At 43.5% G+C, this 26,054-nt stretch overlaps 1 protein-coding gene across 1 annotated transcript; it reads right to left on the bottom strand.

Annotated features, from left to right (window-relative positions):
- Positions 1-10,658: 10,658 nt before the first annotated feature.
- ccnt2b (cyclin T2b) lies at positions 10,659-25,303 on the bottom strand. The gene is made up of 9 exons (XM_052052753.1): positions 25,101-25,303; positions 24,511-24,592; positions 24,302-24,430; positions 16,456-16,516; positions 15,591-15,653; positions 14,736-14,781; positions 12,710-12,873; positions 12,566-12,636; positions 10,659-12,486 (listed from the first exon to the last, which is right to left on the bottom strand). The coding sequence occupies exons 1-9, from the start codon at positions 25,256-25,258 to the stop codon at positions 11,476-11,478; spliced, it is 1,785 nt and encodes a 594-aa protein (XP_051908713.1). The 5' UTR covers positions 25,259-25,303; the 3' UTR covers positions 10,659-11,475.
- Positions 25,304-26,054: the final 751 nt, after the last annotated feature.

Raw genomic sequence — 26,054 nt, 5'->3', positions numbered from 1 at the left:
CGGCGAGTGGACCACTTCACTATTGATTAATTGATTGATTGATTGATTTTAAGCAGATGGTTTTAAGGGATCGTTCAGGCCTAGATGAAGAATGCTCTTGACATGAGGTGATCGAAAGAGCTGCCTGGCAATAAATGACATCCGTACAGCCACATGAAATGCAACACGTCTTTCATCAATCTTTCATCATATGTTAATCAGATTCACGGTGACGCTGAAATGTCCGCTGCAAGCTTTTGATAAGGACTTCCGCAATTGGTTTTGAGTGGGTAGAATCTGGCCACTCAACTGTGGACTTCTTCACTCCCACTCCTCTTCTTTTTTTTATTTTATTTTTTTCTATATTCAGTTTTGCCAGGTTCTCAATTACTGTGCGCGTGGGCCGGTGCGAAAAAAAAAACAGGAGGGAGGCGGAGTTGGATATAGCAACACATCTCCATCAGCCCACACAGAATTATTGTTTGTGATGATATCAATCTTATTAAATGATGTGATAACGGGCCGGTGGGGCGGCGGGATGAAAGCGTCGAGGTGCCCGATGCGTACCTGGAGGAGGTGTTTTTTTGGGGGGGGGATTGAACACGCCGTTGATGCACTACCGTGTAAAAATAGATTCTCCCCGGAGCTTATATAAGTTGGAACGCTTTTGGAACAACTTGTGGACACGTCATGATGGGAGCATGAAGCAGGGGCGTGAACCCGTGGGCCAACGAAATGGCTTTTGAAATCAGCCAGAAAGCCAAATCTCAGACCCGCGACGCAGACGTGCTGCCCAATTTTAGAAACCCTGATGTGATATTTAATAAACATAATTCATATCAACATGAAAAACATTGATCCTACATTTTGTGATATTTGTCGATGGTTTGAGGTGCTTTTTGATTACCAGCATATGCGGTGATGGGCCATAAATGTGCTCCGTGGGCCTTCAAGGGGGACTGACTTTAGTCTACTTGTGTCTCGTGCACTGATTGACATTTGCTAGCGTACGGCCAATCAGCATTGATACCGACGTTTTGCGTACGGTGATGACAAAAAAGAGCTGAAAGCAGTGCAGCCGAGAGAACGCCACCAAATGAAGACATGCAACTGTTGGGAATGAATGAATACAATTTCATTGGACATTCGACTTCTGGGTTGTAAATGGAGTGTAGGTCAATGCTCCCGAGAGGCCTTGCTGAAGCTCACCACCTTTACATCTGCAGACTGGGTGTAAGTTTGAACAACTATTGTGAATATGACACAATGCATATCATGTGTAGAAGGACAAACGTATCATTGCGTCAAAATGCGCGGCATCATGTAATCGTGTTTTTTTTTATTCTTATAACATTACAGGATAAGCGTGTGTGGGTTTATTTTTTCAATAACCGCTTGATAATGTTTGTGACCACTGGGTCGCACTCTAACTGTAAAATGAGCCGTCTTGTGCTCTCTTGTGGCTCATGAACTGGAATAGCGACACCTTAACACACCTCTGACATTCAGACGCTTAAGCCACTTTTCATTTGCATTCATGAGGTAATCGTGAACCACCTGTGCTCTTTGCCACCGAGGGGGAAAAAAACATTGATGACATTTTGTCGAGTTAAAAAAAAAAAACGCTGCCAGCACTTTCCTTTCAACGGTAAGCGGGAAAAAGGCGTGGATGTCACAAAATGCTGCAGCTGAACATTTCTTTATAGTATGCAAAAGCATGATTGTGGCTCCACAGTCGATTATCTCTCCGATCCAGGTGATATTTTAACCACGGCTTTTGGCGATTTTGTATGCATAAAGTTGAGCTGAGGTGAAACTATATGAATGATCGTGGCACCTCCACAAACAGGCGGAAGAAAGACATCTGAAGACGGAGCTGCCGTCGGAACGCCACTGTGGTGCTGGAAATGACAGGAAGGGAAGGAGAAGAGCGATGATCCTGCCGATAGGTAAGTATACACGCACACACACACACAGTGATAATGAAATTGGTGGGCTTCCTCCCCCTCTGGTCATCTGGAGCACACTTGACAACTCTTTTGGTTGTCTCTCATTTTGTGCAATCCGTTCGGATGCTCAAAACGGGGCTGAGTGTAGCCCTCTTGGCCGCGCTTGGCTGGTCTAAGTGCTTGTGAAGAACAAGAGCGATCGCAAGTGGTTATTTGCATGTTCACCCTAAAATACCAACGAAGCCTTGGCACCGCTCGGAGCGCAGAACAACACATTTCCATGCTCTGTCGACACAAATCCAGCTTTGGAAAGACTTGACTCCCACCTTTGCGATTCCGCGTTCTCCATAAGCAACTCATCCTCCTCCTCACACTCCCACTCGGCCCCGTAATCCATACCGTTTTGTTTCGCCGCCACGCTGATCACGTCTCCCCCACTGAACGTTGACGAGCCAAAGAATTACTTCCGCCGCGTTGAGTACATAATGACCTAGAACTCCCCAATATGCTTCCGAGGCGCAAATCAAGTCATAAATCGGGTTGTTGGTTTTTTTTCTTTTCTTAAATGCCTTAAGTGCCTTACTTTTCAACCCAAATCTTTTTATTGCAGCTTCTTTGGAATAGGTTGCTACAGTTCAAGTAAATAGTACGAGCAAGGACTCTTTCAGTGATGAATTACTGCAGGCAACACTGAGCAGCTTGAGAGAGCTGAGTGAAAACAAATGAAGGACATAAATAGAAGCTTTCTCAGTCATGGCAGTAAATGAAACCCTTCAGTTATCTCCGAATGATTGTTTAATGTGCGCGCGGCCGTATTATTCTGTGAATGCACAATCTTGTCGGATCTTGAAAGCTACGCGCGGTCAATCCTTGATAATTCCTGGAAGAAAAACCAGCTTGTGTCAGGTTACCTGTCCTCTGTGCAGGGGAGTCAGGCAAACTCTAATGCTGGTCCTGAGACTACATAAATAAGGAGAACAGAGCTGGGTAGTCAATTGTAATTTTAATTTTAGCTTCTCACCATTAAAAATATATATATTTAAATCAACCCAAGAAAAAGCATTCATGTGCCAAACAGCGCAATGTGTGTTCCTAACATTGTGAAAGCACCATGTTGCTTTGCCACCATGGGTGTGCGTTAAGGTGTGTAATGACACCCCAGTTGGAGTTGACCGTAAAACTAAACGCACAGCAAAGAGAATGGAGCACACGTGTTGTACATTTCAAGACACGTTATACTTTGTTTTGGGAACATTGCCAGTGCTGAAATGTAAAATTCCACTGACAGATGAATATGAATTCAGCACTGCATTCCGGGAGCGATATTCCTTCAACGCATATTCACACACGTGTGTGTGTGTGTGGAGGGGGGGGGGGTGAAGGGGGTGGGGGTTACGAATAAATTCCATTCAGTTTTAATGATTACAATCGTGTGTCTGCGTGGCTTGGGTGCAAGATTGTACAGGGTCTGTGAGCGAAACACTCGATTCTGGTTCCAGAAAGGACCTCTCAAGATGCCCAATGTTGCTCAGTGCACAAAAATATTATTGCGGCGTCGTCACGTGTTGGAACATCACATTGTTGTGTTGCCGTGCTTCGTTGTGATGATTGCAAAGTGAGCTACCCGATTGCACTTTGCTCTGGTTTAGAGCCTATTTTTTTCTTTTTTCACTCCAAATAATGCAGGGTGATTTATACAGTATTATTTTTTTTGTTTTATTTACCACGGAAGCTGTTGAAAGTCTTCTGCGCTCTCTTAACATTCCTGTGCGGGGGCACGCTTGACATGTTGCTCCCTCCGGTACATATCCATCCCTCCATCCATTTTCTAATCCGCTTATCCTCACGAGGGTCACGGAATTGCTGGAACCTGCCTGAGCTCTCTAAAGGCAGGAGGCGGGGGACACCCTGAACCGGTTACCAGCCAATCAGAGGGCACACACACACACACACATAGACAAACAACCATTCACACTCACAATCACACCCTGAGACAATTTGGAGAATTCAGTCGACCTACCGTGCATATTTTTGGAATGTGGAAGGAAACCGGAGTACCCGAAGAAAATCCGCGCAGGCACAGGGGGAACATGCAAACTCCACACTGGAAGGCCGGAGCCGGGATCGGACCCACGATCTCTGCACTGTGAGGTTGATGCGCCAACCACTGGTATATATACTGTATGTACACAAACACACTGCATATATGAAGGGTGGGTCCTGTCAAAACTATTCTCCATCCAACCATTCTCAAGACCGCTTATCTTGAAGTGGGTCGCGGGAATTGCTGGAGCCTATCGCAGGCGATTTTGGGCAAAAGGTGAAATAACCCCTGAACTGGTCGCCAGTTAGTCACATATAGAGACAAACAACCACACACACACACACACACGTACCCCATCACTGAGTGGCAACCAATCGCACGCTGCCCGCACACAAGTCGGGCGAGTGTACCGCGACACCATCAGCAACGTCCAAACTATTTCTACGCTGGAATCTTGCTTGTGGATAGTCTCGGTCATCTCAGTCATTTCATTCCCAAGCCGTTGAGTCAATGGCAACTGGGCGGCTCTATTTGTCTTCAAAGATGTTTCACCTTTCCTCCGAGTTGGCTTCATCAGCTTTGTTCGAACTGCACCAGCCTAAATTGGTGTGAAAACCCCCAACTATTTATGCTCCAGAAAAATACATTCCATCTCCTTCTGCTGAAATAACGGTTCAATCCACCTCACCCCCTCCCGCCACTGCTGCGGAGCTCCGAGCACCAGCCATGCGTTCTTGCTGTGTGGAGTGAATGTGTCAGCGTACCATTCTTTATGTGACAGCTTTTTGTTTGTTTGGTTTTTTTGGGGGGGGCAACACAATATTTATTATCACTATTAGCCCGCTTTTTGTTTGCTTCAATTACTGTGATCAAGTTTCTCGGTGGGAATTACCGTATATTTCGGATTATACATCGCACCAGACAAAAAATGCATAATTAAGAAGAAAAAAAACATATCTAAGTCGCACTGGAGTATAAATCACATTTTTGGGGTAAATTTATTTGATAAAATCCAACACCAAAAACAATACATGTCATCTTGAAAGGCAATTTAACCCTCGTAGTCCACTGCTTGCTATAAATGCAAAATTATGTCTTTGAATCAAAGGCAAAGGCATTCGGAAAAACACAAGAGAGCTGAAACGTATGGGGGGGTTCTAAAATGGCCTAAATTTCATGACGTCACCGGCTGATAATTCTCAGGCATTGCAGCAATAATAAAAAAGCTTTTGTTTCTGTAATCTTCACAATTTACATATTTTGCACCATAGAGACCCATTATAGTTCATATTTTTGAATGCATCGTAGACCTAATGTGTAAACATGCATTTCACGCAATTTTTACGTCAATCGCTTTGTTTTCGCTTGGACAAACGTATGCATGCCACATTGTTGGGTTGAGGTCATTCCAATTGTGCAACTTTTAGGTGGCGCCAGAGGATCGCAAATGAGTTTGCCTTTTTGCAGGAGGCTTCAAACCAATGCATTTTACATGAACACGTCCGGTCGGGATTGTTAGTAGGGCTTGGTTGGGACCTCCAGACACATTTTTTTTTCCTTTTGCAAAAAATAAAGAATAAAAAATCCCAAAGAACTAATAAAAAGTATATATGTATGGATAGCACAGATGCCTCTGAACATTTTGAGTGTTTGAAAAAAAAAAGAATGTTTGAACACAAAATTTCAAAAATTGTAAAATGCGTAAGTTAGGGTTTTTTTAATTTGAAGGACCCAAGGGTTAAAATAAAAATAAAACTAGAGAACATCAGGCTGAATAAGTGTACGATATGCTAACGTTCCATGATGCTTAAAGAACCAACTGTGAATTTGCCTGGTATGTTCACCTAACATATTACGAGTTATTTAGACAACTATTGCACAAAGAACATGCTAGCAAATTTATCAAACCATCAGCGTCACTCCAAATCACAAAATCCAATGAAATCTTCATGCTCGGTGTCACTTTTAAACAACTCCGTAGGTAGAAGTTGCAGCGCTTCCTCTTCTACGTCGCTTACGTCACAGTCATCGCCAGTTGTTTTTCTCCGTTACCGCCAACGTGAAAAGTATCAACGCAGGCCGAGAGTACCCTCTTGCGGTTTAATGTGAAAATAACATGTGATGTGTACAATGTGTTCACCATTTCGTACATAAATCGCCCCAGAGTGTAAGTCGCTCCTCCGGGCAAACTATGAAAAAAAAACTGTGATTTATACTCTAGAAAATTCGGTCACTGGTTTTCCTTTTTTTTTTTAAAGCTAGGAAACGTTACAGATGGTAAAGACAGTAGACATACCACTGCCCTTTTTGATCGGAGTGTGAGAATCAAGCTGATGCAATTTCAATGAAAGCCAATATCGTCTAGCAGCTGCTTTACTGATGTGCGTGAACCTGAGTGTGCACGTGTGTTTGGATGTGTGTACATGAGTGTGTTTAAAAAAGAGCCAGACAAGTAGCCTGATGGATATGTGATTTGTATTTATGTATTTATTTTTGCAGTCCAACTCACATGCGCGGTAGGTTTGTTGAACGCTTTAAATTGTCCTGAGGCAACTGTTTGTTTGTGTGCCCTGCTATTGGTGGCAACCAGTTCAGGGTCTACCCTGCCTCCTGCGTGAAGACAGCTGGGATCGGCTCCAGCAAGTCCGTGACCCATGTGAGGATAAGCGGATCAGAAAATTGATGGAAGGATTCATTTCACGATATGAGCAGGGGAAGGACCAAAAAAAGACTTCCTTTCTAGAAAATTGATTGTACTCACTGTAGGCACCAAATTGACGGGACTTCACAAACATGCATCCTGTCAATATGTATGGAACGGCTGTAGCAGAAACCTGATATTGATATTTTCAGATTACATTCCTTTTCTCCTTTGCTCATCATTAAAGAACCTTTATCAGATTTGGTTCGATCGCAGACTTCACTGCAGAATTCCTGCGCACATTTGTAATGTTGTTTATTGGAGTGGTAAGTGCTTCGCCCGCCTCCCCCCTCTGCCTCAACAAAGACACCAAACCGGTTGATGAACAGCAGCCAATTAATTGATTCACAAGCATGTCTCTCAAGACACATGCCAGTGGGAATTATTTGATCAGTGTGGAGTAAGTCTCGAATCACTATTCACAGCACATGTGATCACTTTGTCTTTGGACTGTCCTCTCATTTGCACCCAAATTCTTAGTTACTGCCATGACACGCTACCTGGCTCACTGCTCCTCGCCCGCGCGCATACAGACCAAGGACTCAAGGCTGTCTGGAATTGTTGGCGGCTGTCTTTCCAAAACAAACAACGCTATCTGGCCTTTCCCCTGGATGGAAATACGCATGGAGTCTAGGGCCCCCACCACCAGCCCCCCTCCTTCTCGGCCATGGACTGATAAGCCGGGACTGTCTTCATGATGAGCAGACCTCGACGAAGCAGCTATGACCTGTACACGCATACACATACACGAATGGACAAGCACACGCGCATAAACATCCTTGTTATCACCGTCTTCATCGCTCCGGTTCTTTTCCCCCGTGACGTAGTATTATCTGCAGAGCGCTCGGTGACCGTGCAGCTGGTCAGTTAAGCTGCGTCGCGGTTGCCCCCCCCCCCCCATTCCCATCCATCCGCCCTCTCATTACATGTTATGTCTTGTGACTTGTTGTAACTGTCATATGCTTATTCATGTGCTAGGGTCTTTTTTTTATCCTGGACTTAAATTATCCTCGGAAGAGGATAGTCCGAGCGTGTTTTTTCCCCTCTCCCTACCCAGCGTTTTTCCTTTCTGAATTCTGATTGTAATTTCCCCATTGCGGGACAAATAAAGGATATCTTACCGTTGTGTCCTATTTACTACACATCGCATGTCTTCCACATACGCCGCAGATCAAATCGAACTCCAATGCTGAACTGTATTGTTTGTTTTTCCTCGTTGACTCTTTTCTCTCGCCCGTACACACCTCAATGTGGCTAATTGCACTTCCAATAAATATCAATTGCAATACAAATGACAACGGAGGGAGTACAGTCTCTGATCTTGAGCTCTGGCACGATAAGAGGTGCAGATAACGCATGATTTAGCTGCAGAATGGGACAGGTGATCTCAGGGTAGCAAGTGGTTGACCCTTTGCATTCTGTTTTGTTGTGGCGATGCTGCTTCTTTTTGAAACAAACTGGCAAATCAACTTCTTGTCTCTGCTGAAGTCATTTTCGTCAGGTAGAGCAGAACAGAGAATACACTTGAACAGCAGCAACAGCATAATTAAAAGCAGAGAGGGTCAGACGTAGAGGCCACTCTAGCGCCGTGTGTTTGTGGAAGCAACTGTCGCGCATCATGTTTATGCATGGGTCCGCCCATGTGCATGTGTGTGTAGTTGATTTAAACAGGCACCAGCATCAAATCCCTGTTGCTTTCATGTGACAGAACCCTGCTCAAATAGGTCATTGGTGCACCATAATTAGCTCAAATTTTCAAGATGGTCAATTATTGATGACTGGGGACTAGATATTTTATCGACTGGGTCCAATCACTGTGTGGTTATTTATGGATTAGTATTTATGTCGGCTTCCTTTTAAGTAACAGCTGCTGCTCTGGCCTTCCCACAACAATTACAGCCGCAAGATTTTTTTTTTTCAGTCATGCTGACTACATTTTTTTAGATTTAGGTATTCGAGCTCCAAGTTCCACTATTAGTTAGCATACTAGCTTAAACAACTTGACGTTCTTCGCTGGTGAACCATCGTGCACACTTCGCACACAAATGACAGAATATCGACAGTCTCACTTTTTGACATTCATACATAACCGTTTCCTTCGGGATACAGGCGAATGGCAAACGCGAAAGTAAAAACACGGGCCGCCAAAGTAGAATATTTGAATTTGACTTCACACGAAAACGTGGTAGGTCATCTTATGCTATGTACTTACTTGACAGTGCTTGCATTTTGCATTGTGTCAATAGATGCGAATTAAAACATGCTTTCGATGCTTTTTAATTGTTCTTACTTTTACACTAAAGTTGCTACTCTGTGGTCATGAAACAACTCTTCTCAGAATGTGTTAATTGGATGGATCACATCCAAATGTTTCTAGTCGCTGGCGAGGATCGCAACGTGTGTAGAAAGGCACCTTGACTTCATGGCATCAAACACAACCAGCGTGCCTTTCAAGGTTATTCAACGCTGCTTCTAGTTACACGGGGGGGGGGGGGGGGGTGGCAAAAGCAAATTCCTCTAAAAGTGAGAAAATTAGTTTTACAGCACACAAGCCGCTTGGTCGCTACAAATCAGAGCCAAAGACAATATTGCCATCTAGTGGATACAGCGCGACATGGCAAGAATTGGCAGTCGTACAGCGGGAACACACAAAACTGGACCTGGTCCTCAATGTACTACGGTTAAAACGCACGACATTTCGAGGTCACGAAGGGCGCTATGTCCCGCGATACAAGGCTCTCTCTCAGTGACTACCAAAGAAATTAGTTGCAAAAAACAGCAACGTTCATGACATTGAATATCACATATATGGTAATTTAGCAACTCTGCCGTGCATCCAACTGAATAGAGGTAAGTCCTGTACTTGCTAATAATTGTGTTCTTTTTATTTATATTTTACTCAACGTCCCTTTATATAAAATGTAGAAACCGGAGTTTCTATATTTAAAAAATTTTAGGCAGGTGGGGTCGGGGATTACATCTCTTCATAAATCAGCAACATCCTGAGTTAAATAGATTGAAATACGACTTAGCCCAGGGGCGGGCAATATTATTTCGGAAGGGAGGGGGGCACATACGACCTGATCTCCTCTCTCTCTCTCTCTCTCTCTATATATATATATATTTGTTTTTTTTTTCTCTTTCTCCTTTCTTCTTTCTACATACATTCTTGCTGCTGGAGGCTGTAAATTTCCCCAGTGTGGGACGAATAAAGGATATCTTATATATATATATATATATATATATATATATATATATATATATATATATATATGACAAAAACACCAGTTTAAATATGGACAAACGACATGCATAGAGGCAAAATACAAGATGTGTTCTTAATATATTTGATTTTTGATCAGATTTTTCAATGCATGTATAAAAGCTCTACTTCCCTATATCCTAACAACAAAGGTTTGAAAACAGCCCGAAAAAATTTTTTTTTTTTGCATTTTTTTCATGACAGCGTATTTTGGATTTATCCCAATTTTTCATGAATTCTTTCCGCCAGTGTTTCATGGGAAAAGTAAGTATTTGTTTACGGTGGGGAAATAAAGGACCATTTCCTCTTTGCTTTTTGGCTACTAGTTTAAGAGGGTGCCAATTTTTTTTGGTGAGTCATTTCCATCCAGAAACTGCCCATTTTAAATAACTCTTGCTTGATGTTCATTTGATTCTCACCAACCAGTCAATGTTGTGGGGCTCAGATTGATAGATTGCGCAGGCATCTGGTGGGGAAAAAAGGTTGTTTTCACTTCCATGTGCAAGCAAGCAAGGGCTTAAATTCAATGGGGAGTCAATCCAATGTTATTATTCCAGGATTAAACCATCTGCATGATTTGGCGTTTGCTTTCACATTCACTTGCCGGGCCAAATTGCGGCTCTTAAGATCTGCACAGTGAGGATGTGGCGTGAGCCATGTTTAGCGTAAGCGCGTGACCAATCACCCCATTTGAAATATAAAATGCACAGTGAATGAAATAAGTCGCTTTAACACCTTTATTTGGATTCCAATACACAAATTGAAGAGAAGTGTCTGCTTTAGATTTCAAGAAACATTAAAGGCATTATTGAACAACTGTAAATGTGAAAGCACAGTCCTATTTACACCATCTTGGAACAGACATTGGTATTTTCGGACAATTACATCTATCACAACCCGTGGCAGGTGGCACGACTCACAGTACAATCAAAAGGCCTCTTGCCATTTCAGTCGACGGACCAGAAATGCACTTTTTGCAGACGTCACATCAGCTTCAATTGTGGATCTCAACTATGTCTGCCTGGGGAGCTCATGTGCTGCTTTTTGGGAGATTTTAAGGTACAAAATAACCTGAAATAAACAAAAATTAAGCAGATTGGGCCTCAGGAAGGTACCAGAGTTGTATATATTGGATGAGGCGACGAGTCTCCACACTATCAGGCAGTAAAACCCAAATATTTGTTCTTATAGTAAAAAAAGTTCATGACCTGAGATTTTTAGTGGAACATTGGGGGGGGGGGGGGGGGGGGGGATAACAACAAATTAACTGTGTAAACTGCTGTGATGGCTGCAAGCACTAGCTATGCGGCTTCCCTTTGTTTTACAAACTTCAAACATGCACATGGAAACCATGAAAAGCTCGACATGTCATTGCCACACACAGCGTGATGCAGAATGCTGTTAGATCTGACAGCTCCACAAGAATCATCAGCAGTGTGAGCGATGAGAAATCCATATAACTTAAGACAAATAAAATATTTTTTTTCCTCTCAAAAGTCTATTAAATGTGGTAATACGGTAGTGTGGACAACACTAGAGGTTATAAGTTCATTCCTTGGGCACTTAGTAAAGAGTCCAGCATGTCAAAAGTGTCTTTGTAGTCAGTGTGTTGGCCGTTAGCCGTCAGCAGGCCGTTGGTACCATCGTGGCCGTGATGCTCCATCATCCTCTGGCTGCTGTCTGAGTAGTGGGCGGAGCTTAGGGCCGCCTTCGAGCTCCTGCTGCTTTTGGACGAGTGGTGGTGGTGGTGATTGTGGCCGCCGTCAGGGTGAGGCCTCTTTCGGGAGGAGCCCGAGCCACATTCGGCGCTGTGGCTACCGGGAGGTCGCTGGGACACGGAGCCGGCATCCACCCGGCAATTAGCGCTGAGGGAATACGGGTGGGCGTGGCCGTGTTTGGAGTGGCGGTGGCTAGCGTGCTCCTTGTGCTTGTCTTTGCCCTGATCGGAGCCACCGTGGCACTCTGACGAAACTTTGATCCTCATCTTGAGCTCCTCGCTGGTGGCCGAGCCGTTCTCGGCAAAAGAAGCGGGCGCCCGAGTCTTTTTGGAGCTTGATTTCTCACGCCTACCGTCGCCCGACTGGCCGCCCGGCAGTGTCTGACAGCGTTTCTTGTGATGGTGCGAGGCAGCGGCGGTAGGCGGTGTGTACATGTCTGTGCCGGCCTCCTCTTTGATGCCGTTCTGCAGAGCCAGCTCTGCCGCATGTTTCTCTCTGTACTTTTCGAGAGTTAAGACTTTCTGCGGCCGCACAAACGGTGCCGCGTTTACAGCAAGCTGCTGGGGTTTACTCGCAGAGCCCCCGGCAGTTTTGTGTACGTGTTTCAACACAGCAAAATCCGAGTGGGGAGGCTGCAAGAAAGGGTCACTGAGAGACTGGTAGGAGGCATAGGAGCCCGTCATGGCGCCGAGGGACATCTCCGCAGAGTCTGACGCTGAGGTGGAAGGGAAGAAGGAGCCGGCGACGCCAGGAAGGCTGTCTAACGAGGCCCCCTGGAAGGCAGCGTCCACAGCAGGACCTTCCGTCTTTGGCTTCTTAGCAGCTTGAATGGCCTGGGAGCAAAGGATGTTTCAACACGACGTGTCGAAAATGGAGCAGCAGCTGTCCGGCAAATGCGCGACGCCCACATACCCTCCAGTTACGTATCCTCTTCAGCCTGCTGGGCGTCCTCTCCAGGATCTGAAGAAACTCGTGGGTGAGCTCTGCGAACACAAAGAGTGGCATCAGGGACCGTCTCCCGGACATGTCATTCCGAGGCCGGAGCGGCGCCCTCACCGTCCAGCAGCTGCAGCGTCACGGTGCGGTCTACGTACTCCCACCAGTGCTTGCCGTCGGTCGACACGGGGATCTCCCAGTTGGACCACTTGCAGGCCAGGTGGATACAGACGCAGGCAACTACGGTGGGCCGATACTGCAGGCAGAATGTGGTGAGGTGCAAACTGTCGGGAAAGATGACAACAGCGGGACAACGGACAGAGGTCAGCTCAGCGCTTTTAAAAGACCGCACATTCATTCAAAGTACCACGGGTTTCCATCGAGCAGTACACTTCAGTTTGGCATACACAGTCGAGACGTGTGCCTAGGTCAGACAAGGTGCGGGACGCCAATCAACGACAAGCACTACGTCGAGCTCCACGTTAGGCAACCATAACAAGGCAAACAAATTGAAGAGCTTGACAAAAGAGTGGAGGTGCAGGTTGGAAAAATGTACAACTCTTAAAAATGAGGCAGGGGGAGAACGTACAGAAGTAATGCAAACTGTCATGTCGGATGGAAAATGGCTTCATTTGGATTACTCAAGTAAGAAATCGGCATCATATACGCAAGCCTTCACCTCACAGATTAAGTTACGTTGCGAAATGTAAGCACCTTTCTTTGTGCCCTCAAATTCGGATTTAGAACAAGTTAAAACATGTTCAACTTCCCCAAAAGCACATCCATTTGTTGGACCGGTACTCGGTCATGTGGAATGGGAGGTTGAGAAACACAAGAAACGAAGCCTCCTATACCCGCGATCCCAAACCCCACTGCAAACGTCTTGTCAGCAAAGTGTCAGACTGTGAAGTGGACCCAGGCACTCCCTCACACCTCGTATGATTGGGAAGTCAAAAGGGCCTCACTACAAATACATCCGGAGAAATTGTCTCTCTCAGTACCCAAATTCAGTGTACTGTGGAGCCCAGCGGCATTCTGGCGCTTCGGCACCTGCAGATTTGCACATTTTTGCAACGTTTGTTTTTGCAAATATATATCTGAGTTTTTGGAAAATGTTCTTCTCACCCCCGTGCACAAATTACTCCTAAGTGCGAGGCTTGTCCTCAATCTGCCTCCTGAGGTCCACACCATTGTGACGCAAAGCAGTTTGATATTAAGGTGGATGCAAAGAAAAGGATTTTGGACCCGACGGGAGGAGGCAAAGGGCCACCTGTAGTCACTCCAAAGGATGAACGATTAGCCACTATAATAAGAAACTCGGCCACCTCTGGCACATGTGAAGGAAAGGGATCAAAACGATGACATTAAGCAGTCGGTCACTTAGAGATCATATTCATTTCTCATTGGAATTCTTCATAGCTTGACATAAATGCGAGAGGTGTTTTATTTCATTCGCTTCGATTTTGCACTGTGTTCAAGAATGGCGGGGAAGAGTCCGACTGTTGTTTAGGACATTCGCTCAACTCTTGAGCAAATTTCAGAATTCAATGAGCCTTATAGTTTTGTCGAAATGAATGTAAATATACGCTGTGCATCGTGGAAGAGGGCTTCAACACTGTCTGGGTGACTGAACTCATACACGACTGGAGGAGGACATGAGAGCATCGAGTCTTTTGCTGCGTGTCCTAAGATGAAGGAAGACCCCAGAAGGCCATTAACTCGTCGTATTGAGACTGAGAAGGGCGACCCCCTGGCAACATTCTGTGCGCGCGCCAAAAGGGCACTAATGGTCTTTGACATTCACCCCCCCCCCCAAGACACATTCAGTTTGCAGTACAGTTTGGTGGGTACATGCTAGCTCATTTGGGGTTATAAAACTCTACTCAGGCTACCATCTGAGTGTTTTGGACCTATGCACTGTGTACCAAACAACCGTGAGAGGTAAAGGACATCACTACATTCCACGCTATGCATTCAACCCATCTGTGCCAAAGCCCTTGTACAATGCACTGCATACAAGCAGCCTGCCGGTTCTGGATTCCCAGGGTGCGGGTGCACACAGGGTGATGGACACAGGTTGGCGTCCTGCACGGACATGGAGCTATAGTGTGCCATTAAAGTGCAATAATGGGAACAGGATATTAACCTGTTGGTAGCCATGAAATAGGAAGTCTGTGCCAAATCCTTGCTTGCTGTAAAAGGAAGGAGAAAGTTGGTTTTAGAAGCCAGTTAATGGGTTGCTACAACACAGTCATGGTTTTGGGGGGTGTCACGGTTTCACTTTCGCGGCCTCGTGCCCACTTACAAAAATAAACCTTCGTGCCGGTCACGTTTGGTTCGGCTCAAACATGCAGCGGTGCATTTGCTCTGCTCGCGCCCGTTCATTTAATTAAGTGCGAAAGCGATCGTGGGCCCAGACCAGCAAAACCGGGTACGGTCGGTTCACTTTAGCGCAAAAGTGAAATGCTCCACTTACAAAGGACAGAGGCCGAAATGACATTTAACAGAAAAATGTGAGCCCCGTACCCACAATTGAAAAAGCTTTTCGAAAAACTATTTGCACCATTTTAGCCGGCAAAATAAAAACAATGGATTCATCCCAGCATTTTTGTTTGGAATACTTCAGTCGAGACTTAATGTGTACACTTAGGTTGGACCGTCAGGGCGCCAGGTGAACCATACCAAATGTGCCCATCAAAGTTTTTGGTTTTAATTGTAACTTTGGTCCAGACCATAGGGTCTGACCGCGCCTGCCAATGCAGCTGTGAGAGTAAAACTGTTACTCCCAAAAAGTGTGCAAAAGGACCTTTGAATCGAGAGAACCTGTGACACCCCTGATAACTTTTAAGTCACAATTCATGCAATTGTAGAAGACAAACTTGGTTCCCGAATTGCACCTGCACTAAGAAAAATACCACCTTTGTAAGACTCCATCATTAACTTAAAAAAAAAAAATTAAAAAAAAAAACCACACCACAAAAGCACACAAAGAAGGCTTTACCTCGTACAAGCTGGGAGCACCTCACAACATCAGTGTGTGGATGGTCTATAGTTATTTCAAAACCTGTAAAAAAGACAGTGAAGGCAGAGCCATGAAAACACAGAAGTTTGATATGTTGCAGAGAAAACATCATGAATGTAGAATCAGTTACTGTGTATTCTGTCTGAACTTGTGCTGGTCGCCAAATCGTATTGATATCTCGATATGAACATTCAATATTTGAATATCAAAAATTACTGTGATGACACGATGGACTTTCCATGCCAGCTCAGGTCAACCCGCCACATACCTCCTTTTCAAGTTTGCTGTTGATCAACAGCTAAAGCCAGCCAATGATATTCATCAGACAGGAAGGGAGAGACTCGAGCAGGTTGTATGATGGGTTGACGTCGCAAATTGCGGCCAATTAAAATGCACATTTGCCCACACTCGAAACACATTTCCTGGATTTAAGTGAACGAGACACAGTACCGTGCCAGCAAACCATATGAATAGGGTATACACGGTACAGATAGAATTTCACAATACTTTGAACCATATTTATAATATCAGATGTACCGATGGCTAAATTAGCAAAATTTGATTAAAAATATGGTGCGCACCTCACGGTTCCATTCATGTGAATGAGTGAGCCTCTTTTTCAATATGTCCGCATTTTTGTCTTTGCTTTTGTCTGTAGCAACATGTGTGTTCGGTGACTCGCACACAATTTCTTTTGATGAATTTAAAAAAAACAAAAAAACAGCAGTCCAGTACAACATACTGTAGGGGGAGCCTCAGAATGCAATACAGGCCGGACCACTGGGATATGACATTTTGTCCATGCCACCCACACTTATCGCGTGAAAAATGGCTTTGCACTCACCCAGGGTTTGCAGGACGATGGTTTCCAGTATTCCGAGCTCTTGCGACTGCTGATGGAATGCCTGGAAAACACCAAGCCATCAGACTACACATCTCTTCAAGGTTGTATTGTCATTAACCGCTGGACTAGCTAAAGCATTACAATTTGCCCTTGATGCAATGTTGTGGGAATATTGATTCAAGGACAGTAACTACAGTGATCGCCATTTAACAGAAGGGACACGTTACAGAAGCACCCACAATCGATGAACATCCTGCTTGAAAATACATTTATCCCCGTCACATGGTTGAAGCATTCCTTAGTGCCAATCATCACTCTCGCCGCCAAAGTGTGGGAGACCATCAAATACTACTTTGAGGTCACCAAAAACTCTTGCTTGCAGTTTTCCAAACATGAGGTCAAGTGTGCTTGTTTCCAGCTGTTTGGGCACTCCTGCTTTAAGTTTATCGTGAAGTGCTCATTTAAGACACTTAATCATTGTATATATTCTAACACCAAAATGCTCAACTATATACAGAAATTCTAAATAAAGGTCTGCGAGCAACAGTTAATAGAAGGAAGCAGCAATGTTACCCTAAGTACTTACATAACCTAAATACTTTCAAACTGCTGATTGACCACACACGATTCAGCAATAAATACGAAAAGCACAAAACATCACACCCACAGGCATATATATATATATATATATTCATTCACTTTGCTCTGTGGGAAGGACGACTATTAGTGGTGACAAGTTTGGGGACCTTCTCTCCCCCTCTGTCAATTGCACCGCGTGTCTTGCAGTAGATTTTAGAGCTGGGCGGCATGTTACGTTACGTTACGACTTTATGAAGGCAGACTTGTCTGTATACAGTTGAGTTGTCCAATCGCGTGATTTTCAGATGCAAAGTATTAGATGGCCAATTATGGCCAAGTTGTCTGGCTGCTTTCAAACTTGCCCAAACATTCTGCACATTTGTGGCAATATGTGAGAATTCATTCTCCACTCTTAGAAATGTGTTTTCAGACCAGAGGCGCAATGTATTCGCGGTTTTATGGAAGATGACTTTCCCTTTTTTTTTTAAAGAGTAGCAGATAATGCTGACCATGAAAACACTTTGGCCCACACTTCCATGTCACCAAGCCACATCGACTTGTACAAAACACGCAGGGGGGGGGGGGGGGGGGGGGGGTGAGATGCGACACATGTTGGGAGACAGCTCCTACTTTGGACCAGCTGCATTCCCTTTTGTTGTCTTTCCTCACCATGACAACGGGGCTCTAATTGAGGCCGACGAGCTGCGGGAGGGCCATTATAAAAAGCAAGCCTTTGGAAGGATTGAGTGCAGGTGATCCACAAATCTCACAGAAAACCACTTTTCACTAATGTCCCACAAAGTTGACGAACAGATTATTGATATACTTTCTGACATCTAGTGGAAGAGCATTTCATAGCTCTGCCTGTTACTCGTTCGCGACTAGCAAAAATCTTTTTTTGTCATAAAATATATATAATAATACACTGCTGTGCTACTGTTTTTCTTGCCAATAAATGTACTCAGCTGATTGTCCCATCGGTTGTATTCTTGTCTACTGCAATGACTCCATGTAGAAATAACAGTACAGTGAAACTCCTCTACAACGAAACCTACATGGGCGAAAATACCACCTAATGTGAAAAAATCTTGTTGCATCAACGCCATTTTCATTAGACTGCCCCCATACGCCGAAACCCCCCCCCCTGTTGCGTTATACGAAATCATTTTCTCTGCTCCAGCCTCGCGAAGACATTCACTACAACAAAGTAATCCAACAGCGACCTCTACTGCTTCGTTCGGAAACGGCAGCAGCAACCACAACACTGGTTTACATAGTGAACAGTTTATTTCGGTCACACCTGCGAGTTTCCTGAGCGCAAAATACTCATAGTTGCTCTGCCATTGGCTTACCGAGCATCATCCGGGCCTCTGATTGCCCAAGAGGGACCTCACTGTCTATGTGTTTAGATACTGAAGCTCGATCCGTAGAAGAGTGGAATGCATCCGATTAGCTGCTCAGAGTAAATAGTTTATGGCTCGACGGACAGTCAAATAAGCGTTTCCTGGAATGCTTTACTTGTTATCATGCTAAAAACCTTATGCTAACTGGAGCGCTAATGAGAGAGAAGTGCTCCAGTTCGCGTAAGGTTTTTAGCCTTCGAGAGCTAACTATGGCCATTAAGGACTACGAAGCGTCCCGTGGCTGGCTTAACAGTTCATTGCATGGCATCAGCAGAGCAACGCTGTCTATGGTGGCGATCGAGGGAGGTCGAGTTAAAGACAGCGAGATGGTGGAAAGAAAAGCCACCGGGTCCAGGGAGTATTTGTTATTGTTAGATTCAGACGAGCATGGACGTTCCATTGCTAAAATGGCTACAAAACGGACCGTTGGATGTCAAGCAGCTAAGACAAGAAGCGCTCCGATGCTGGAAGCGAAGGTAAAAGTGATCAAATGGAAGACGGAGCAAACAAAATAAAATATATTATCCAAGAAATGGATGTAAGTGAAAGTGAATGCTGATCGTAAATTGCAATTTCTTTCCTTTTTTTTCTTTCTTCACTGACAATATGAAGTGTCAAATACGTGTGTGCTCATACTTATGCACTATTGAAATAAAAATAAAGAGTACACATACGATTGTGTGTGCGTGTACACATATGTTTGTGTGTTTGCATCTGAGATCAAATTTGCTACAGTGAAAAACCCCGTTGAGTTCTGCTGTAAGAAAAAAAAAACACTCATCAAGATACAAATTGTGGTAAAAAAAAGTTTATAGTTGGAGCCGCGAGGATCGTCCGATACAGATCCTAAACCGTATTTTTGTCACTCTAAAAAAATGGTCTTGTGGTAGAGCTGCGTGATATGATGACACACAGGGCCTTTGCAAAAAAAAATGTAAATATCAAGTTTATTCATTTCCATAATTCCATTCAAAAAGTTGGACTTTCGTAAAATACAGATTCAGGGACCACAATTGAAACCATTTCAAGTCTTAATTTGTTTATTTTTACATAATTTCGTGTCTTCCATCTCATGAAAGACACGAAAACAGCATTTTCAACAAAAAAAAAGGGAATATTTTGAAGAAATCACAATTCATCGATGACTATTGTTTGACTCCCAGTTTCCAACATTCATACCCTGCAAAATTTGGGCTGATCTCTTCAATGAATTCCAATTTTTTTTTTATCTTGTTTTTGTGGGTTATACAAACTGGAAATAAAAATAAACAAAGACTTTAAATTGTTTAGTATGTGGGCACTGACTGTACAATCCATGAAAGTTAAACTTTTGAATGGAATTCTGTCAATAAATGAACTTTTCTGTGATATTCTAATGTGTTGGAAAAGGGTCGCAATGAAAGAAAAGATTCAAACGTCTCACTTCTTTAGCGATGACGAAAAAAAAAAGATTTGATCGTGTCACGGGGCAACATTAAAATTAACAAGGTGGATGAATGTGAATAACGAATTCTACAACTACTTTCGGAAATAAACATACCCCAAATTATTAATAAGGGGTTTACACCAAAATATAAATAAATAAAAAGCGGGGGTGTCACTCAGGGCATGCTGGGTACTCACTAAAACTACTCAAGCATTGCACTTTGAGCCTCATCAAAACACAAAAAAAACTACATGAATCTGAAATAAAATAGATAAATTTGATATACTTAATAAAATATAGTAATATAACTGTTTGTTCTTGTTTTGGATTTTGATCAACTTAACAATTGTATTCAAGGAATGCCAATTATAATGAATATCAAAAAATTGAAATACAAAAGAATAACTATATATGTACAAACCAAAAGGTGTAGAAATAGAATAGTATACACAAGGGTAAAAATATTTAATGATATGTAGTTTTTCATTTCTTCTTTGTTTTGAAAAATGAACAATTCAGTTACATAATAAGGGGTAGGACTAGATAAGTTATTTACTTCTTCCTACTCAAATGAGCATACAACTGTGATGATGTGTGTTTTTTTTCTTTTAACTATTTCTAATTTTCCTTTTATAATTGTTTGACCTTTGTCAACCTGTTATTGTGTGTACTATATATGCTCAATAAAACAAACAAAGATTTTGAAGTTATTTCAATAACCGAGAGCGGAGACCATCCCAAAACGCTTTGTTGGGCTTGCTTATGTCATCCGCAGCCGGGTACTCAGTCGGTCGAGGTTAAACGCATCAGCAGCTAGCGATGGTAAGATAAGCAACAAGCGCTGACGGCTGCCTGCCCAACATTGTGCGTGTTTGCTTCGAAGTCAGTTATCATGCAAAGCCCCCCCCCCCCATCATGTCGCCTCCATGGCGGTGAATACGTTATACTTGTTTTGAGTATTGTTCTAACGAAGTGAATATGAGGAGTAATTAACTGAGTGAAAGCCAGAGAAGCCACGTTACTTGTTACTTGCTAACCTTGTGTTATCGTGAAAGGCTGCAATTAAGTGCTAGTGGAACCGAGTACGCTTCACAGAGGCCTCGCTCAAACCGCATTAAAGCGGAGCATATCCAACTTTAAACAGCACCATAGCAGTCAATTTAACAAGCGTCTGCATAGAAAATCAATACCAAAGACTGCTGCAGACACAGCTAAAGAGGAATGGTACGGCATTGCACATGTCAGTCTGGAGGAGTGGCCTAGAATAAAAGTATATTCATCTTCAGGATAAGCGAAAATAGATGCAGATACTATATCGAATTTACGTATTACAAAATGTTTAGTTTTTGCAGTCCTGTGTTTTGATTTGGACTTTTGAGATCAGCAGAATAAACGTTTCCAAAATTACATTACAGAAAGATCACCTTTTTTTATTCTAATTTTTGCCATCAACATTTTTCATGCCTCTCTCTTATTTAGAATATTTACATTTGTGCAAAAATTTTAAATATCCATCCACACATCCACGTTCTGATCTGCTTATCCTCACGAGGGTCTCGGGCATATCCCGGCCGGCCATCTTCGAGCAGTCGACGAGGTACACCCTGAACTGGTTGCCAGCCAATCGCAGTGCACAGGCATACTACCATTTGCACTCACAATCACACCTCGGGGCAATTTAGACTCTAAATTGTCCCTAACTTTTTGAGAATTCAATCAACCTGCCATGCATGTCTTTGTAATGTGGGAGGAAAGCGGAGTACCCGGAGAAAGCCCACGCTGGCATGGAAGCAACATGCAAACTCCACACAGAAAGGCCGGAGCCCGGAATCCAACGCTGCACCTCGATACTGTAAGGCGGAAATGCTAACCAGTTGTCACCGCATGTTAAATACTTTCTTCTAATTGTGTCGTATGTTGATTAGTTACATTTAGACCAAATATGCGAGGTTCAGACTGGGCATGCAATGTCTTCTTTTTGTTTGCGGCTAACATGTTGTTATGGATAGGTGATAGAGTTTCAGTTTATGGATTGAATCGAACTGGTTCTAAAAATATACCGTATTTTCACGACTATAAGGCGCCATTAAAAGTCTTAAATTTTCTCCAAAATGGACAGGACGCCTTATGGTGCGGAGCGTCCTTTATATGCGCCGAGTTCCAAAATCTGACTGACGGCCGACACGCTGTTTATATAGAGAAAAGGCGGAAGTGACGGTGGCCAGGCATGAAAGAAGTCGGCCAATCAGGGAAGGGTGGGCGTGTATATATACATATATGGAGAGGGAGAGAGAGCGAGAGAGGGAGAGAGAGGACAGACAAGCTAGTCCGCCAATGGTGAAGGGTGGGCGTGTAAGTGGACGCCTCAAGCCAGTACCAACACTTGTATAGAGTGTGGCAATGTGCATTGTTGCAAAACAACTCCGGTTTTGGTTTCTAAGAACCCCTGAAAATAAATTAGACAAAAAGACACGTCTACGAAGCTCAGTTCAAACTTAAAGCCACCGGTTATGCTTTTGGCATGCGTGCCCATCTCACAGCAGCGGTGAAAAAACAAGTCAAGCAAATGAACTCTGAGCTTGCCGTTATTCCCGGAGGCTTGACTAAAGAACTCCAACCGCTGGACATCGGCATCAACCGGGCGTTCAAAGTAAAGTTGCAAACGGCATGGGAACAATGGATGATCGGTGGCAAACACAACTTTACAAAGAGTGAGAGGCAGCGCTTGGCGAGTTACGCCACAACGAGAGGGAACGCGGCGTTTTTGATGGATTACGGTACTTGCACAATTGTTCAATTCTTTCTACACACACACGCGCTGCCACCATGTTTCGCTCTGTTCTTTACTTTCAAATGTGGGAAAGCTTCACACGAGAGAAATGTTGACTTTGCTGTTGGTACTCCTTCTTTCCGCTCGGCAATGCGTAGCAACTCACACTAGCATGCATTCAATGACAACTGAGATGTGCAGCCCTCTGCTTCTGATACAGAGGATGAGGACTTTGATGGATTTCTGGGTGATGATTGATCGAAAAACATGAGAACATTGTACGATGGCTAAATAAAATGCACCCAAACTCAGTTCTGCTTTCGTTGCCTTTTTAAAAACGTGTTTTTATCTTATCTGTATGTCTTGGCGTGCTACCGTATGCTTCAAGCTAACGTGTTAGAGTGCGCGCATGCATGCCGTATGTTTAAGCTGGCGTATGTTTTACCACTGTAAAACTGCGCCCATTCGTACGATGCGTCCTGTGTATGTGTAAAATACAGAAATCTCACGCATTACTGAGACTGCGGCCATTAGTACGATGCGTCGAATAGTCGTGAAAATACGGTAATCTGACACTGGTCCACTCATTTCGGCCCGTTAGGGACATTTTTTATGATCAACAATGTTATTTTGGTGTTTGCAGAATACAGCGTTTAGTTTTACTTTTCTCAACTCAACTGCATTTATAGAGCACTTTCAAACAGCCATCGCTGCATACAAAGTGCTGTACATGGAGCAACTAACATACAACAGTAAAGCAACAAATAAAATAGCATCAAACAACAAAACCAAGAACAAATCTGAGCCATGCCGAGTCAAATGCCAAAGAATACAATTGAGTTTTGAGGCGGGTTTTAAAGATGGGCAGCGAGGAGGCTTGTCGAATGTTCAGTGGAAGGTCATTCCAGAGAGAGGGACCAGCAACAGAAAAGGCTCGATCCCCTCTGAGCCTCAGCCTAGTTCTCTGTACCTCCAATTGTGTCTGGACCGCACTTTTGACTTATGAAATCGGATTGATGTGATTTAACGGACGAGCTTTCCTTACTACCGTTGAAAACAGAATCGGTAAAGGCCAATTCATCCATCAATAGATCCTTTTGACTGTGGCAAACTGAAATCTCATATACTCTGATTCAGGCTGCAACTGCGTGCATCATACAAGCTTGTTGCAATAAACAGTAAAAGGACAAATATTGTCAATTATGTTTTGCATAATTCTTTTCATAATACACCAAAGAACCATCATGCAGTAATGTCCTTGACAATTGTAAAAAAAAAAGTAAATTCAAACAAATTATTATGAAAGTGAAATGTTGTAGGCTGGCAGCTCTGCAATCACTTCACTTTCTTGGAGGATGACAGAAATTGCATCGCTTTTACTGTGGAGACATTGAGGTTGTGACCATTAAGACACATTTAAATAAAAAATACATCTAAATGATTCAGCATTTATCAGAAATATTTTTGACCAGTTTGATAATCGATCAGTTGCTGATCTAGTGATGAATCTGTGCAACTCTACATTCAACCTTTCTCCACCCACCATGAAGGGATGCCTTCAAAATGTTTACGTGTGGTCTGAATTATCTGAAGAGTTGAATTCCTTTTCAAGAAAACAAAAACATCCAACCACACCAAAACACCACACAAAGCAGATGCCATACTCACATTGCTTTTAGTGTCAAGGGCAGGCTCTTGGGGATTTATGCAGGCATGAGCTATTTTAATGACATGCTCCAGTTTCCGAGGCTGCTCTTCGACTTTAGCTGCTAGAAACAACGTTGTTTGGGAGATTATCTACGATGACAAATGTCACTCCATTAATGTCAGTAACCATACAGTAGCATCTCTTCATAAAAGCAGCATTCAGTACTTACATTTCTGTGGAACTTGGTGAAAGAGTGAATCATATAAAATCTGTGCATGTATACTATTGCGGTGTTGATGATCAGTTGAGAGCTGGGTGCGCAGTTAAGGTTGGGTGGGGAGGGTGATGACGACACGAAACGGTTACAAAGGCGCACGTTACGTGCCGTACATTGAGTACTGAGGTTGGCACGTGTACACGAAACAAAAATACAAGAAAACACTTCCAATTGAAATGGAGCAAACAGAAAAAGGCTTCGCTTCATTCGAAGAGATTATTAATCAAATTACTCGTGATCTGATTCCACGGCGGTTACAACTTCATTGTGTAAGCTAACAATGAAAGGTACAAAACAAAAGCTAAGCTAGCGTGAAGGCCCGGACGCCTCCGGCAAGATGCGAGTTATAAACTTAGGGACCATTTTGGATATTTACCGAGGACATATTTCAAAAACCGCCTATAAAATGCACAATAGTTCACATATGTGTATGTCGGGACTTGCGAGCAAGAACAATACATGCCGTGCCAAGAGTTTGATGAGCTAATGCTAAGCAAAATTGGCCAGTTCTCAGGAGAGCTAGCCTCTGTATCAAAGGATACACGTTGAGCCTCTGGCCGATGTCTTGGATTAGATTAGCGGCTTGTTGTCGGTAAGAAAGTTCCCTGTCAGCCTCGATCCCGCAGCGTCGAGACGGCGTGTTTTCAAGCTGTTCCCGGGTGAAGAGCCATTTCGTTGAGGGTCCCCGGTGCACCGCCATGACGCTCCCACAGCCAAGCCCGACCGGGAGGGAGCGAGGTGACTGGAGCACCGGAAGAACGTCAACAAAGGCCTAAGCGGCTTCTCAACCGGTTAGCCAGCAAAATCACAGCGCCCCTTAGCGACCGGAAGTACAAACTGACATTTTAAAAGGACTCAAGTTTTAAAAGCGCTCTCCTCCTTCAGCTTGTTCGTGGCTATTTTTATCCCATAAACATAATCTACAGTTTTTGAGATTTCTTCTATCTTTTGCTACTCACGACACCTCGTTTAACTTACCAAATTCAGTTCTTTTCATTTGCATAAAACATTTTCAGCATTCCAATTTGTTGGCATGCGGCATGTTTTTATAGCTCAGTACATGTACCACTTTTTTTGTACTCTTTAGGTTTTGCATTTACTCTGCAGTACAGTAAATGCAAAACCTAAATAGTACTGTACAGTATTGCCTTTCCGCGAGCAGAGGGCGCTTTCAACTTCCAAAATTAAAATGTAATTCTCGTCCATGGTCAACAGAGGGCTATCTCCACTGCGTCCATTGGATGCAGTCCGGAAACTAAGCTAATCAACGAAATTAAACCCTTTTCCAAAAATAAATAAATTATCCGGTAGAACACATCCAGTACATTATAACGAGTTTGAAAAAAAAAAAACAATAATAATAATTTTCGTGGGTTTTACTTGGCCAGAAATGTCCATAATGTATGCTGTATTATTTACATAGCCGAAGTTACAAGTCAAGTCAGACAAAAATCCCCTCTTGGGAAGTTTCATTCCATTTGTATTATCGCAAAAGA

Source organism: Hippocampus zosterae, chromosome 2 (assembly GCF_025434085.1).
Source record: "Hippocampus zosterae strain Florida chromosome 2, ASM2543408v3, whole genome shotgun sequence".
NCBI classification, from domain to species: domain Eukaryota; kingdom Metazoa; phylum Chordata; class Actinopteri; order Syngnathiformes; family Syngnathidae; genus Hippocampus; species Hippocampus zosterae.
This window is presented reverse-complemented; position numbering and strand designations above follow the sequence as displayed.

What these genes read in the sequence shown, in the direction of transcription:
- ccnt2b (XM_052052753.1), bottom strand. Translation starts at nt 25,258, where the DNA reads ATGGCGGTGCACCGGGGACCCTCAACGAAATGGCTCTTCACCCGGGAA. An exon ending in ATCGGCCAGAGGCTCAACGT is followed by an intron (nt 24,593 to 25,100) that starts GTATCCTTTGAT and finishes CTGCGCACCCAG; the next exon opens with CTCTCAACTGATCATCAACA. An exon ending in CATCGTCCTGCAAACCCTGG is followed by an intron (nt 15,654 to 16,455) that starts GTGAGTGCAAAG and finishes TCTTTTTTACAG; the next exon opens with GTTTTGAAATAACTATAGAC.